A 14,971-nucleotide genomic window follows, 5' to 3' on the forward strand; every position below is an offset into this window, starting at 1 on the left:
ACAGATTCAATTTCATTTTTGTCTCCTTATGAAAGGAAACGGAGAGGAAGTCTGCAACCAGAGACAGGTTGTTTTTCGAACTATTTTCTCTTCCCCAAAGGCAATCACTTTCACCAAATAGTAACTTTATTATATGCCCTCGCTTTCTCTGCTCCTCCAATGGCTTTATTTATTTATTAAAGATTTTATTTATTTATTTATTTGACACAGAGAGAGAGAGAGAGAGAGTTCAAGCAGCAGAGGGAGAGGGAGAAGCAGGGAACCTGACATGGGGTTCGATTCCAGGACCTAGAGATCGTGACCAGAGTCCGAAGGCAGACGCTTAACCGACTGAGCCCCCCCACTCAGGGGTCCCGGCATTATTTATTTTTAACACGGTTTTTAATTGACATTTGGTTTGTGAGACGTGGGGTCTGTTGGGATGTAGGCTATGTTTAATCTGTAAATTCAAAAACTTCTGAAGAAGGACAGACACAAAACATGACATACAGAGGATCTCCACTTGGCTTTTGAAAATGTTGCCCTTCATCTTTTGCCAGTTAAACTGCAAATCCAGTGCCACAGGCTTCTGTCTAGAATGTCAGCTGTTATCCGCACATCATCAAATGAGGAAGATCTAAGGTCAATTGGATTCTTTACTATTCTTTACTTCTCAACCCAGAATGACCCTTTCCTCCTCGCCCCCAGTGGTTTCAGGCCAGGAAGTAGCCCTTCTAAATGCTTACAAACGAAGATGGAAGGAGTAGTACCTTTTTGTTCCATGGAGTGTTGGGGAGACTGTAGCCAGCAATGAAGCCCTGCTTGGTCTATTCTTAGGAGGGAGAAGATTTGTTGAGTGTCAAGGGGAGAGAAGCCAGGTGTTGAGGAGTTTGAATCTCATTGAGATGGATGCTTAAAGAGACTCTATAAACCTGCTGAGGAATCTCTGGGTTTGCTTGGAGGCTTCTCATGCTTGCGGTTAGGTGAAAAGTTATTCTTTTGATTGAAATTGCAGACTCTAGTTTTGTAGTTTATTATAGGGTTTGCTTCTATGTTAATTTGTCCGTGTCTTGGAGATTGAATGATTAGGGTCATTGGGTTTTCAGGTCTGAGCAGTAAGTATGATCTTGGTAATGAGTACAGTGGGCTGCAGGATATTATAATGTCTGGAGGCAAGTCTCAGATTTTCTCGTAGCTGTGTGACTATATTTGTGATTTTATCTTTAGAAGGGTTTTCCCTTTTGTTAACATTTGGCTGGCCCCGGGGCAACTTGAATTTGGGTAAAATTTTACATACTGTATCTCATCCTGCAAGATGGCCTCCTATGATCCCTGCCCCGAGGGTGCACGCTGTGTGAATCTCTCCTCTTCTCACAAACACAATGTGGCAAAAGTGATGGGATATTACTTCTGAGAATAGGTTATAAAAGTTGTGACTTCTGTCTTGCTCACACTCTCTTCCTGTCAGGAGCTCAACAGAGCTGGGCAAGGTAGAGGTGATGAGTGGCTGATGAAAACGACCAGCCACAACTGAAAGAGTTAAGGCTTTACTCACTTACCATGAGGGCAGAAGCAAGAGTTTAAAGCTGGAGGAAACACCAACTCCCCTCGTTCCATTTTCCCCCATGGAATGGCGCACCGGTGGAGTCAGGTGGATGAGCACAGGTGTGGGGGTAGTCTCGATGTTGAGGGAGCCCCGAACAAAAGGCTTCAGCCGTGTTATGGACCCTAGTGGGTGTGGAGGGGGGAGGTGGCTAGGAAGTACTGAGTAGTCAGAAAGGTATCTTCAAAGCTTCCCTTCCTTCCTGCATAAAGAGGCCTCAGTGGAAGCACCCAAAGAGGACCTTGACCTCAGGTCCCAGATAAGAGATCTTGGAATGGACACCGACATAGGAAGGATGTTAGGGTTCGAAGCTGATGGCTGAGAAAGAATTCTTGAGAGGTCTTTGGTGCAAAAAGGTGGCTTTATTGAAGCCCAGGGACAGGCCCCGTGGGCAGGAAGGGCTGCACTGGGGTCATGAGGAGCGGCCCGTTATAGACTTTCAAGTTCGGAGGGGGTTACGGAGAGCATAAGTCTCTAAGGAATTTTGGAAGCAAGGTTTCCAGGACCTTGAGGAGGCTAGCTATTGTTGGGAAAAGGTCATTTATTACTGTCTAATAAAACCTTAGTCATGAGACCCTTCAGATGTATATCAGTGAGCCGTATGCTTGGGGGATGATTGCCAACATGTATCTTGGGGAGGTAGAGATAAAGGAACTTTCCATAGAATTTTTATATGTTAAAGTAGACTTACAGGATCCTGGGGGTCGGGCTTAGATTGCCTTTTGCCCTTAGCAAAGTATTAACATGGAGGCAGCTGTGTTCCTAGAGGAATGTCACTTTGCCTGTTTCAAGGACTTGTCAGTGGGCTGTAGGTAGTAAGGAAATTTATTTATTTATGTTTTTGCCTTAATTTCCCACTTCAGACACCTGGGGCTGAGAATGTAAATATACAAAAGAGCATGATGGGCCAGGGGACCCCAAGGCCTTCACTGCAACTCCCCTCAGAGACCACAGTGCCCTCGCTGTTACCGAGTCCGGTGTGGGGACGGCAGCTTTCCCCCTGATGCCAGCCGGGGAAAGCCTTTGTAAGCGCCCATTTTCAGGACTGATGGGTCACGTGTAGGATTTTAACCAGGAATGAGAGCTTCTCACTCTCCTTCATTCCCTTTCCCTCTTGCTTTTTCCCTTTGGTGAAGCCAGCTGCCATGTCTTGAGCTGCTGTGCAGAGAAGCCTATGTGGTAAACAACAGAGGGTGGCCTTGGTCAACAGCCAGCGTGAACCGAGGCCCTCAGTCTCAGAGCTGTGAGAAACTGAATCCTACCAACAACGGCAGGACTGCACTTGGAAGAGTTTCCTTCTCCAGTCAAGCCTTGAGGTGGCTGCAGCCCCGGCTGACCCCCCTGTGTATATAGCCCGTGGGAGACCCTTAGCAGGAGAACCCAGCTCAGCTGGGCCCAGACATCTGACCTACAGAAGCTTTAAAGTCATAGGTGTTGGTTGTTTTAAGCCTCTAAGTGTCAACGCAATCAGATAACTGATACCCATGCTAACGATGTAGCTCCCACATTCTGGAAAATTGCCTTGGTCACGAGCTCAATTCTAATGATTTGTTTCCTTTTCTTTGAAAGCAGAGTATAAATATAATGAGATTGTACTCTTCCCAAGAAGCAAGATGCTGCTGTTGGAAAGGAGAGGTGGGAGGGCCGGAATTGACTGGTGAGGAGTTCAATCATCTCTGCCTCCCAGCCCGTCATTTCCTTGCCTGGTGGGGGAAAGACAAGTGTTGCTATTTGAGAATTTATGATTTGTGCTGCAAAACAGTGGCAGGCTAAGACTTATTTTTACCCGAAAATGCTTTTAGCCTCTGTTGAGAAGAGCATTGTGAACTGTTTGGAGAAGAGAAAGAAGAGAACTTTGAAATAAGATTGAGCCTAAACGAGGTGGGTGATGAACAAGCAGCATCTCCGCTGAACACACTGAGACCAGCTCTGCCAATGTTCCCACACTCCGTACCTGTAAGTACACTTCTTTGCCTCCAAAACAGGAAAGCAAAACCAGGTAACGTTTTGTGTGTGTCCTGGAAACGAAGACACTGGGTGGTGTTTAGGGATAAGCGAAGTCAGACAGACAGGACACGTGCGCTCTGCGTGCGCGGTGCCTTGGATCTGGGGATCGAGGAAGGGATCAATAACAATAAGAGGGAAGAACAAGAAAATTGAGGAAGTAGAGATGACACTTCCTCTTCTTTCGAAAGAGGCTCAGTCTGTGCTCAGCTTCTAATTGTAGTCCTGTGTAGACTGAGCCTCCAGAGCTGTTGGCTGCGTAGAGTGGAATCCCAGCCTTTGCTTCAGTGGATTATGAGTTTTCTGAACTCAGGGATAACCAGCCAGCTCTTGGATTTACTCTCTTTTTCTTGCATGTAAGTAAAATCACTCCTTGGCTGATGTATCAGGCGTCATTGCTTGGCTTTTCAAGGTGGCAAAGCAATTGATACCCTAGCACTCTCTCTTTCAGAATGGTGATGAGTTTTAAAATGTGACTCTTGGGAGATGATATGATGTTGGCTCAGCTCTTCATGAACCTGCTGCTGGGAAGTCCAGTGTTAAAATTACTCTTTAATTCCCTGGGAGAATGGTTGTATACTCATTCTGCTTTTCTCTTTCTTGAATGGATGTGATATTGACAGGTGCTTGGACTGTGGACCATGGGTTTGTTTTAGAAAAGCACAGTTTAGCACTTGTTTGGGTCCTGAGGAATTTGCCTGGGGAAACACTCTGTGGCCACCTTCTTTGGAGAAGCTGGGCTCTTTGTGGAGGATCCCCCTTTGTAGGCAGGCAGCTGGATGGGATTTTAGTCCTAGGAAAAAGTCACAGGCTTGAAATCATACCTGTATATAAATGAGAACTTAGGTAATGTTGGTCCCGAGGTTTTTACCAAGTGCATCTGGAGCATTTGGTTTTCTTTGTGTGTATGGGAAAGAAATATAATTGTAGGAGTCAGAGTTACCACACACCAAGGCATCTTCGACTGTAGTAGTGGATTTTCTTTTTCTGCAGGGGCCCATGTGTTCCTACTATGGCCCTAGGCGGTGCACAGTCATAGACAGAGTCTGATTCCTCTACCACTCATTATTTTACATAGAAAATAGGAACAGAAAGAATACAGGTTTCTTTCATGCAAGTGAGGAGGGAAGGGACTTCAGTGTATGTATCTGTTAAGGTACTCATCCTTTCATCGATACTCGAATTGTCTTCCTTTCCTTTCCTTCCTGTATCAAGAGTCTTTTCTGGGGAGGGTGTGTGTGTAAATTATTGCAGGCAAGCTGCATTAAGCAAATGCACATCAACTGAGTCTGGAAAAAGGAAGTTCTTTCCTGTGGTAGTTTTCTGTGGCAATAAGAGATAAGAAGTTACTTCATGATGATTGCCTGAGACTTTCCTTTTGACGCGGGGATCCTTCTTCAACAGCTCACTTCTGCTTTCCAGCCAGCATGGAGGCTAGGCTGTGAGGACTGGTAACACCAACACGGGTTGGCAATTTGCAAGTGTGTTTCATACGGCAAACAGTATGTGAAAATGAAGAAAATTCTAAACAATGAGCTCTCGGTGTCGAAAAAAATCCGCAAAAAAAAAAAAGTTCCTGTACACTGAGTGCTCAAAACAGCGTCTGCCACGTAGTATGCTCTCCGTCAGCTTTTGTCGAACAGATAAATAATGGGGATTTTCCCTAAGGCGAGTGTGGTAGGGTGGCTTTTGCTCTCTCTCTGTTACTCTTGACACTTAAGGAAAGGCTTGTTGGAGGTTAAAGTGAAGCAAGAGAGGAGGAGAATATAAAGGTGAGAAGAGAAGAAAGGGTATATAGAAATGAGATGGAAAGAAGTGGTGATGGAGATACTAAGCCCTAAGGGTGGCGATCTGGTGGTGATGGGGGTGGTGGTATAGAGTTGGAGCTGGTGGTGGTGGTGATGGTGGCGGTGATGGTGGGGGGAGACATGGCGGTAGAGTGGAGGTGATTCTGGGAGAGCAATATTGACATAGCCAGGAGAAAACATAAACATGGGGTCAGACCCACCTGTTCAAAATCTATGAGCTCTGGACCTGTAAGGTGGTGATTATAACACTCTGAGCTTTCGGGGTTGTTTGTGAAGGTCACAAATCCAACTGCCCACAGTCTGCTACTTCTCGGGTCTTCACTAAATGGCAGTTGTCAATGTATTTTCTTCAGCTTTCAAATCATCACGGCTACCTTTAAAAATTTAGCCACCAATTTATATTTTCCTCTTTATGCTTTTCAGTATTTTCTAAATTATGTAAGTAAGCATGATTCTTTTAAAGAATTTTGTATTAAAAATAAATGTCATGAGCCCAGTTATCAGGATGGTTAAGCACATGACCGTAGATCTATATAAAGGAATACCATCAATCCAAGGATGTTTATGGAAATATTGTCATTTATGAATGCTAAGTAAAAAAAAAAAACAAAACCAGAAGCACAACTGTTTCACCTATGTAAAAATGTTGTAGAGAAGCAAGATTGAGGTCAATATGCTAAAATGTTACTATATGATTAGTGGATTTATAATGGATAGTTATAGTTGTCTTTGTACTTTTCTATTTTTTTTCCAAGTTTTCCACTAGTGGAGCATATCTGGGCTACCTTAGTAATCTGAATACAAAATAAATGTTGAGTTAAAATAAGTGAACAAAAATTAACCCTCTTGTATTCTTCCACCAAAAATAAAACAAAAGCAGCTTCTTAGATGTAGTGTGCTAATGTTTGTGGTTCATTGCAATCCAAGAAATGACACAATTTATGTTATTTAATGTTTGGGGATTCCTTTTGAGATTAAGACTGGTATGGAATCATGTGATAGCTCTAACATGAAAATAAACAAATAAGATCCCACTTGGGGCTGATTGGTCTAATTAGTACCTAGCATCACATTAAAAAAAAGGGGGGGTTATTTTCTCTGGATGATTTATAATGGCCTCTAAACCTGTATTGGATGACTTTCTAGCAAGTTCAACAGTCAGTTCCATAGTTAATAGTTCTAAATTACGTTTAGGCTTCCCAGCATAAGGGTAATTACTTTTTTAGGGCATGCTGACTTATCTTTATCATCTTGGCATACATAGGGAGAGATTGGAAAAACATTTTTGTGAAGTCAAGACATAATTCTTGTTGTTAGGATCTTGGCCATCTCATCTCATAGTGCCAATGACAGCCTGTCACCCTGGAGGAGTCCCTGATCAGATGCTAACCCAGGATCAAATACTTGGGCTCCTAGGTTTTGAGCTACTCTCCTTGTCTCCGAAATGATCAGGTGAGAGATATTTGCCAAAGAGGCAAACTATGAACAAATGTGAGCAAAAGACAGGGCTCTCAAACTAGCCATTGAAATAGAAGTAGTGGAAAAGTGAAATTTAGCCAGTTTAAACTCACCCCCAAATTACTAGAACGTGGATAAGCCCTTGCAAAAATGTCTGAATACATTACTGAGAGTGCGTTAAAGTTAGAAACGAAAGAATTAATCCAACAGACAAGAAACCTCCTGCCGAAATAGCCCAGGGTGGAATATGACTTGAACTAGAAATAGCACAACAGAGTTGAATAGAGTCCATGGCATTTTTGAAATATTGCATGTGTGGGGCCCTGAATAAAGACCAACAATATTACTGAACACCTGCTATGTTCCAGGCTCTATAACCAGAGCTTTTACTAGTACATGAACAATTTCAGTCACTTCTCAAAGCAATCCCGGGAAACGGGAGTTGTCATCTCCATGAGCCCGATGTCCAGAGAGGAAAAGTACCCTGTCTAAACCCCCACTCGAGGCAGGGGCAGAGAGGGGGTTCAAACCCAGATCTTCGCGTGTCTCCCCCGTGGCCTGGCTACTGTGCCCCAGGGCCCTATGCTGTTTTCATTCACATTAGAGATTCTCTTACGTCAGCTAGCGGTTTGAGGCCAAGACTTGGGAGGCAAAGGGTGGGTCTGAGCAGATGCATTGTCTTCGAAATCTCTTTAAGCAAAATTCCTTTCCATTTCCTGACTGAGGAGGTAGTGAAAAAGACTTTTTCTTTTTTCTTCAGGGAACTTCCCATGCCCTACAGGAGGGCACCTATGGTTGTCACCATAGCCTGCTTTCTAGGTGGTCCGGTGGTATTATGTAGGGACTGCTACTCAACCAGAGGGGAAGAAAGGGGCCTGGGGACCATCTTAGGACCATCCCTGGGTAGTCCGCAACCCCAAAGGCACACGACAGTTTCATCACTGCAAGGATCCTCCTTGTGGCCCCTTTATAACAATATCTTATCTAATCTGAAAACATCCAATTTGCATTTTGAGTGTCAATGGACCCATACTGATGGGGCTTTATATTAGTCTCTATGTATTAGTGGGAACAGCATAGGTCCGGGGGTTAGGAGACCGGGCTGCCCGTGACGTATGACAGTTGGGTGCTACCAAGCAAGGCATTTAACTTCTCCACACATAAGTCTTCTCATAAAGACTTCTAATAAAAATTCCCAACCAGTATGCTTTCTGGTGTGGAAGAAAGGAAAAACGTTATAAACCAATGGGGCCTTCTGTCTTCATTCCTATTCCAGTTTCTTACCATGTAGAGACTCCTTCGGCATACGAGAGTTTTACCGGCAGAAGAGGATTAAAGGTAGTAGGGGGTGTTATTGGCTGAATTGTGCCTCCCTCCCCAAAGAAGATATGCTGAAGTCCCAACCCCCAGTGCTTCAGAATGTGACCTTATCTGAAAATAAAGTAGTTGTGGATGTCATGAGTTGAATTAAAGTGAGGTCATAATGGATTGGGCCCCTAATCCAGTATGACTGATGTCCTTACAAGAAGGCAGTCCTGTAGAGACAGACACAGGGACAGCACATGATGATAAAGACAGAGATTGGTGTGACATAGCTGCAAGCCAGTGATGGCCAAGGAACTGCCACCGGCACCAGAAGTCTAGAAAAAGGCAAGGAAAGTTCTCCCCTGTGGTTTCAGAGGGAGCATAGCCCTGCGGACATCTTGATTTCTGACTTCTGGTCTCCAGAACGGGGAGAGCGTAAATTCCTGTTGTTTTGAGCCATTCAGTTGGTAGTATTTTGCTACAACAGCCCTAGGAAACATACGACGGGAAAGAATAAAATCATTTTAAGTGCTAGTGATACACTCATCTGCATTTGCTGGCGAGTACTTCTAGGGACTAAATCCAGAATGACTCATTTCTGTGACTTTAACCTGTGGCACAGGGCCTCCAACAGTGGAGTCATTTCCTCATTGAATGGGAATGAATAAAGACACTAAACAACGAAACACATTTACAAAATGAAAATCAGGCTATTGTGAAATCTATAAAAGGGCATCTTTTCATAAATTGAATCTAGCTAGGGACTCCAGATTATTGTACCAGTGTGGTCATTTGCTAGATACAGAACATTGGTTGTCTTGGGAGGATATTTACTTCCTCAAGTTGTATATTGGAAGAAAAGGTTAAATATTCTGACTTGGAAAATAATGCAATGTTATGGTTCTTTGATCCTAATATAAAATCTAAAACCTTAAGCGTATAGCAAATAGAAACTCCCCAATTAATGAGCCATCAGGTCATTAATTAATCTAAAATGGTTTAATCTAAAATTATTGAGTCCTTTGATACATAAAATTAATTTGGTACCTGCCTAGCTATTTTAATGCCAGCGTGAGAGTCAGGATTTCAAGCATATTCTTGGGTTTCTCTGCAACATAAGAATCTCTTAAATCCTCTTTTCAATAGAGTTTAAATTACCCTAATTCTTATTACTATAATTACCTCTAGCAGAACAACATTCTTTTAGCAGGAAAACATCATGTATGAGGCTAGTCATTTAATCTGCACAAAACTAAAAATATATTTTTGATTCCTTTTATTTATTTATTTTTAAAGATTTTATTTATTTGAGAAAGAGAGAGAGCGCATGTGTGGCCAGGGAGGGGCAGAGGGAGAGGAAGAGAGAATTTCCTTCAGACTCTGTGTTGAGCACAGAGCCCGATGGGGGCCTGGATCTCATGACTCTGAGATCACGGCCTGAGCCGAAAACAAGAGTTGGAAGCTTAACCGACTGTGCCACCCAGGTGCCCCAGGTTTCTGTTTTTGTTTTTTTTTTTCTTCCCTTTTTAATTGATCCATATTCAATTTTCTTTAAACTTGTTATTCATTTTATATAATCTCTTTCAAAATGCTCGACAGAAATTTGTGAAATTCTATTTCAAATGTGAGCAGGGCAGTTCTTTTTTTCCTATCATGAAGGAAAATTCTTTCTTAGGAGTATTATGCACTGATCTCTAATGTCAGAGAGAAAAAGAACATTTATCCACTTATGGGCAAATGTATGTATTGATACTGAACCCTGGTTTAAAATAGGAAAATACAGACCCCTCAGAAAGGAGAGAAATGAACCTGACTCAGAATATTTCCCAGGAATCTCACTTTAACATTGTTCATTCCTATAGAATGTAATTCAGTGTCTGTGTCACAACTCACTTGGCTGAACTTACACTAAGTCATCTTTTAAGGAAGAAACCTTTGATCTTTTCAAAAATTGAGCCAAAGCCTATCAACATGAAAACCATACTTTTTAGGCTACTTGTTCATGATCATTCTGTTTGGATACCTCAGAGCATAGCACAGTGAGTGTTAGGGAAGTTTTGCAATAGTTTTTATACTCTGATGACCATATATAGTCTCATTAATTTCTTGAACACGTTTGAAGTGTTGCTCTTTTAGCAAATTAATGGTTGCAACAAGAACATTTTATTAATTCACTTAAAGTGCAGTTCAGTTATAACAATCTTGTTCTTTCCACGTGTTGAACTCTTGAAGCAAATTTTGCTAAAATCCTTATTTTCTGGTTCCTTGTTGGGCCATAAACCCCAAACTCTCTTGCCATCCAGACAAAAAAGAAAAGGTACATAATCGTTCTCACTAGTGAGTGTGGATGTTAATCATGTAATGTGATAGGAGCCCCTTTTTGAATATTCAACATTCACCACATGCCTATTGAATACCTAATATTTTCCAGGTGTTTCACTGCAAGAGAACGAACAAGATTACCTTTCAAGTTCCCTTACAGCATATGAATTAACACTACCTTTTCTTGGTTAGATTTAGGTGCAGCCATCTGTCAAAGAGAAGGATCTGAACTTGACCTCTCTTGGTCAAATGTGGCCAAAGTTTTCCAGCTAGAACTAGATTTCACCCTGGAACACAAGCTACCAAGATTTCCCGTAGCTGGATTTTCAACTTGATTAATCAAGTAGAGCTGCTTTTGCGTAGGTAATGGGGACTTCAGAGGGAATTGTCAAGCAAGGTTTGAGCTAGGCACAAGAGTACCACTTAGTTTTATTTTGTGAACACTCGGAAACATTGCACAGTTCTGTACAAATCATTTGCCTTGGGAGGAACACCAGACCCCAAGCTATTCTGAGCCGGGACGCCAGCAAGCTAGTATGAGGAGAGAGACACCAGAGCATTTATCAAAGCCGAGTTAAGTGAGCAGAGCAACTAGGCCTCGGGGATTCCCTCTGAGGTGACTTTGCTTTCAAATTTTGGTATTCTTCGTAACAGCAGCGTTCTAGACATGGGGTATGGTCATTTCTGCTTTGCGTTAAATACTTAACTCCTGTGTGCTTTGCATTGGGAGCAAATTAGCAAGAGCTTCCTCTCTCAATCCTGGATGAGTTCGGGCATTGAGTACCTCTGTCTATGCCCCATGGGCTCATGTTTCTTACCATTGCTCTCAAAGTCTCCACTTGGGTCAAATCTGGGGTGTTTGTCTGTACTCATCCTCCTGGATTCAGCATCTTTCAGGATTGATCACGCACCCCAATTATCACTTCTGTAGGCCTCAGGATTTTCTACCACTTCTACCTCAATGCCCTATACTCTCTCTCTCACTCTCTCTCTCTCTCTCAGATTTCTCCCTAAGCCTTTCTGCCAACCATAGCATCTGATCTGATTTACTTCTTGGTTTTCTGTCTTGCTGTCTCTAGAGTTTCTCTCTTGGGAATTTCTCTGACCTCAATTCTCTTCAACTGTTGTTTCACAGAATGATTGGAAAACCCATCTTTCCAATCTAGATCTAACTCTGGTTCCCCATTCAGTTTCCTCTTGCTAGCAGGGTTATGCATATGCACTGACATTATTGTCATGTTTAAAACCGAATTATTACCCAACATTAGAGAATGTTCTCCTTAGACTCTCCAGGGAATGCATGGAGAGTTGATCAAAACAAATGAAGTTGGTGAGGTATAATTTTTTAAATTCTCTTCTTCCCTCGTTTAGAGGTTCACAGCCCTTTTCTCCAGTCATACTGTATTATACATTAATATTGTGTGCTTGTGCCTGGCCCTGGGTCAAGTTAGCTTTGGTGTCTGATACTTCTCTTCCTGGCTGACTGGTCCTTCAAGTAAGAAAAAACTTTCTTCTTTTTCCCTACCTGTTCACCCCAATCAGTAGTCCCCAGGCAATCTTGACTGTGGCCAAATATCTTTTCTTTTCCCTGTCCCCAGTTTCTGTACTTCTTTTTCATGATTATTCAGGCACCTTGGACTAATCTCTCTGCTGAGCTCTACCCTTTGTTTGACTCTTCAGCTTGTGCCAGGTCTCCTGATGTAAAAGAGAGATTCCGTGATTCTTTGGCGTACTTGAATGTCTTACATCCCCTGGGGCTTTGAGTAAGTATGACAAAAGCTCAGGTTTAGCGGTCTTTTTATTATGCAGATATTTCCATTGAAAATCTGCTCTATTCTCTTGAAGAGCCTAGAGAAGTGTCACATAATTGATATTTCGGTGTCTGTATTTTAGGATTGGGCAAGTAGGAAGCTGTTTTCTCAAAAATAGTTTTCTAACTTTTGTGTTTGCTTTTGTTTTTGTTCTATTCTACCCTTGGGAGACCTCCTTCTAAATCCTAAATGCTTGTTCACATGGAAGCTCTGAGGTGCGTCTGCTTTACAATCTACTGAGTGTGTGTGTTTATTTTCTTATACTGATACAAAGACTTTGTGCTGTCTGTACGTGGGGCAGATAGTAACACACCCATTGAAGAAACTGAGGCTCAGAATGGTTCCATGGTGTGTCCAAGCCATGCTCTTAGTGAATGGCTGAACTCAGTCTTGAACTCTAGCTGACTGTCTCTCATAGGAGGTTTGTTTCCCCTTTATAGAATTCTATTGCCTGGCCTTCATCAATAAGTTGTCTCTACTGATTTATCATCAAGGTGAAGTTTGAGTTTAAATCTCATCATTTTCTGCCCCTCGATGTCTCCCAGCCTGGGTTATCCCATTGGGCATGTGCTCTTAGCCTTACACTTGTCTGGGTTGGGAGGCCCCTACTCACCTGTCTCAGATGCCCAGTGTTAATGCTTACTGCATAGAATCAGACGCCAAACCTATTCTAGTTACGAGGGAATTTAGACTCCGTTTACTCTACCACTGCCACCTTATAGATAGGGAACTGAGGTCCAAAGAGATTCTGTGTTTTCCCAAATGAGCAAACGCTCAGTTCACTGCCTGGATTTCCTTAGTCCTAGATGTTCTTCACTGTTAAATCTGGGTTAAAATGAATACCTTTTTGGAAGGGAAAGCTCTTTAAGTTGATATGAGTTACTAACACCAGTGTGAGAATTAGCCAATGAGATTCTTCCAAGTGAGTGCTAATTCAGATTGCCGAACCAGCTGGCCCACACATCCAGCCTGGAGCTGATAAATGCCTGATCTAGATCTTCTAAATATTAACTGCCGAACAGAAAAGGCTGCCTCATTTATTTTTCAGTTCTTTCAACTTTTCTCATTTAAAATGTCTTTCTAGTTAAAGAACAATGTGTATGAGACGGTAGATTTACTTTATTTTATCCTTCTTCTCTTCTAAAACTCTTTTCTGTCAAGGTTTTGCATGTACAAGGTTAAGGGGGCAGTCTGTGACCGAGGAAAAATTGAAATGAATTGGCTTGTATGAGGATGCAGCCCATGACTTTAGTTTCAGTAACATTCTGAAGACCATCAGAAAATGAAGCCCATCTAGTTTTGGTGTCCTTGGATAGGATACAGACCTGTGTTTCCACAGGTAGGAGTTAATGCATTAGATCAAGTTTCCATTAGATCAAGTTTCTTTCAAGTCTCCCTAACCACTGTCCCCTCGAAGGTCCCCACAAGGCCTGCTTCAAGGTCAGCTGGGTATCTAGATTCTGTAAGCCATTCTGGGGACATCCCAAACACACATTCCTTTACTGACAGCTTTTCCTGATCCTGCAATGCACCCTTACTACAGAGCCCTCTATCCAGTCTCCCTTTCTCTCTTGTGTCTCCCTCATTAAACGACAACCTCTTTTAGGCTCTGAAGGTATTTGTACTGACTTTTTACCTGCTGGTTTATCTGGTGATTTGGAAGTCTGCACAAGATGGAGGTGGAGAAGGGCACTCTTAATTGGCATAGAAGAGGTGGGAATTCAAACAGAACCTCCACAAAATGCTTGAGTCTCTGGAGAGAATCTCTTCACACTTTTTCAAGATTTTTAAATCAGAAAGTTTTTATTTTTATTTTTTGTTATTTATTTATTTTTAAACACTTATTTGTTTGAGAGAGAGAGTGAGAGCAGGGCGGGCAGGGGCAGAGGGAGAGAGAGAATTTCAAGCAGACTTCCCGCTGAGTGAGGAACCCCACACAGGGCTAGATCTCACCACCCTGAAATCATGACTGAGCTGAAATCAAGAGTCGGAGCTTAACTGACTGAGCCACCCAGGTGCCCCAGAAAGATTTTAAATACATACACAAAACAACCAATTTTAATTTCTTGATTTATTAAGCTTAGGCTCTCAGATAAGTATTTGTCATTCACAGGCTTTAATCAGAAGTTGCATTTGCTTCATAAAAAGTTATCTATAGGCCCAATGTCTTGCTGGGTCTGAAGTAGGAAAATGCCATGGTCCCTGGTTTTTTAGTTGCATTTGTCTAAATGTGAACTAATGAAATTGTAGCAGAATATTCTTGATGGGAACTGTGTCTTTTCCATATGAAAATAAAAGATTCTTTTATTAAGGTTCACCTTTAGCTAACAGACTGGAAAATGCTGAGTCAAACTTCAGTACTAAGCAAGGCTATTTTTGCCCCTGGAAGTCTTGGAAGCAACGTGTAATGATCAAAGTCAAGATGTAATCAGCACATAGGAAGCCTGGGTCCATGGCTGAACATACTCTTTAGGGGCCCTGTCAGAGAAAATTCTCGGATTGGTTTTAGAGTTGCAACCAGTAGAACTTTCTTGGGCCAAGCGTTTGTTGAAAGAGAGGCTGTAATTTTAAATGTCCTGTTGGTGTTCTGTTAAATGGAATGTTGTTTCCCATCCTATTTTGTTTTGAAGGAGTGGTTTGAATTGGATCTCTTTTGTCCCATACTTAAAAAAAATTGGATT

The 14,971-nt window shown here is 42.3% G+C and overlaps 1 protein-coding gene across 3 annotated transcripts in view; it reads left to right on the forward strand.

The window, feature by feature from the left end:
* Positions 1 to 3,799: 3,799 nt before the first annotated feature.
* Positions 3,800 to 14,971, forward strand: part of IPCEF1 (interaction protein for cytohesin exchange factors 1) — a 181,346-nt gene continuing 170,174 nt past the window's right edge. For 2 of the 3 annotated variants that reach the window (XM_088023830.1, XM_088023831.1), the window contains exon 1: positions 3,800 to 3,942. In XM_088023830.1, the coding sequence (XP_087879956.1) occupies positions 3,881 to 3,942 (62 nt within the window). In that variant the 5' untranslated portion in view covers positions 3,800 to 3,880. The remainder of the gene's footprint in view (positions 3,943 to 14,971) is intronic. The other variant, XM_028103396.2, reaches the window with a different exon arrangement.

The sequence above is a fragment of the Eumetopias jubatus genome, unplaced genomic scaffold (assembly GCF_037043125.1).
Source record: "Eumetopias jubatus isolate StellerSeaLion01/CBP00866 unplaced genomic scaffold, mEumJub1_p1.0 scaffold_6, whole genome shotgun sequence".
NCBI lineage: Eukaryota > Metazoa > Chordata > Mammalia > Carnivora > Otariidae > Eumetopias > Eumetopias jubatus.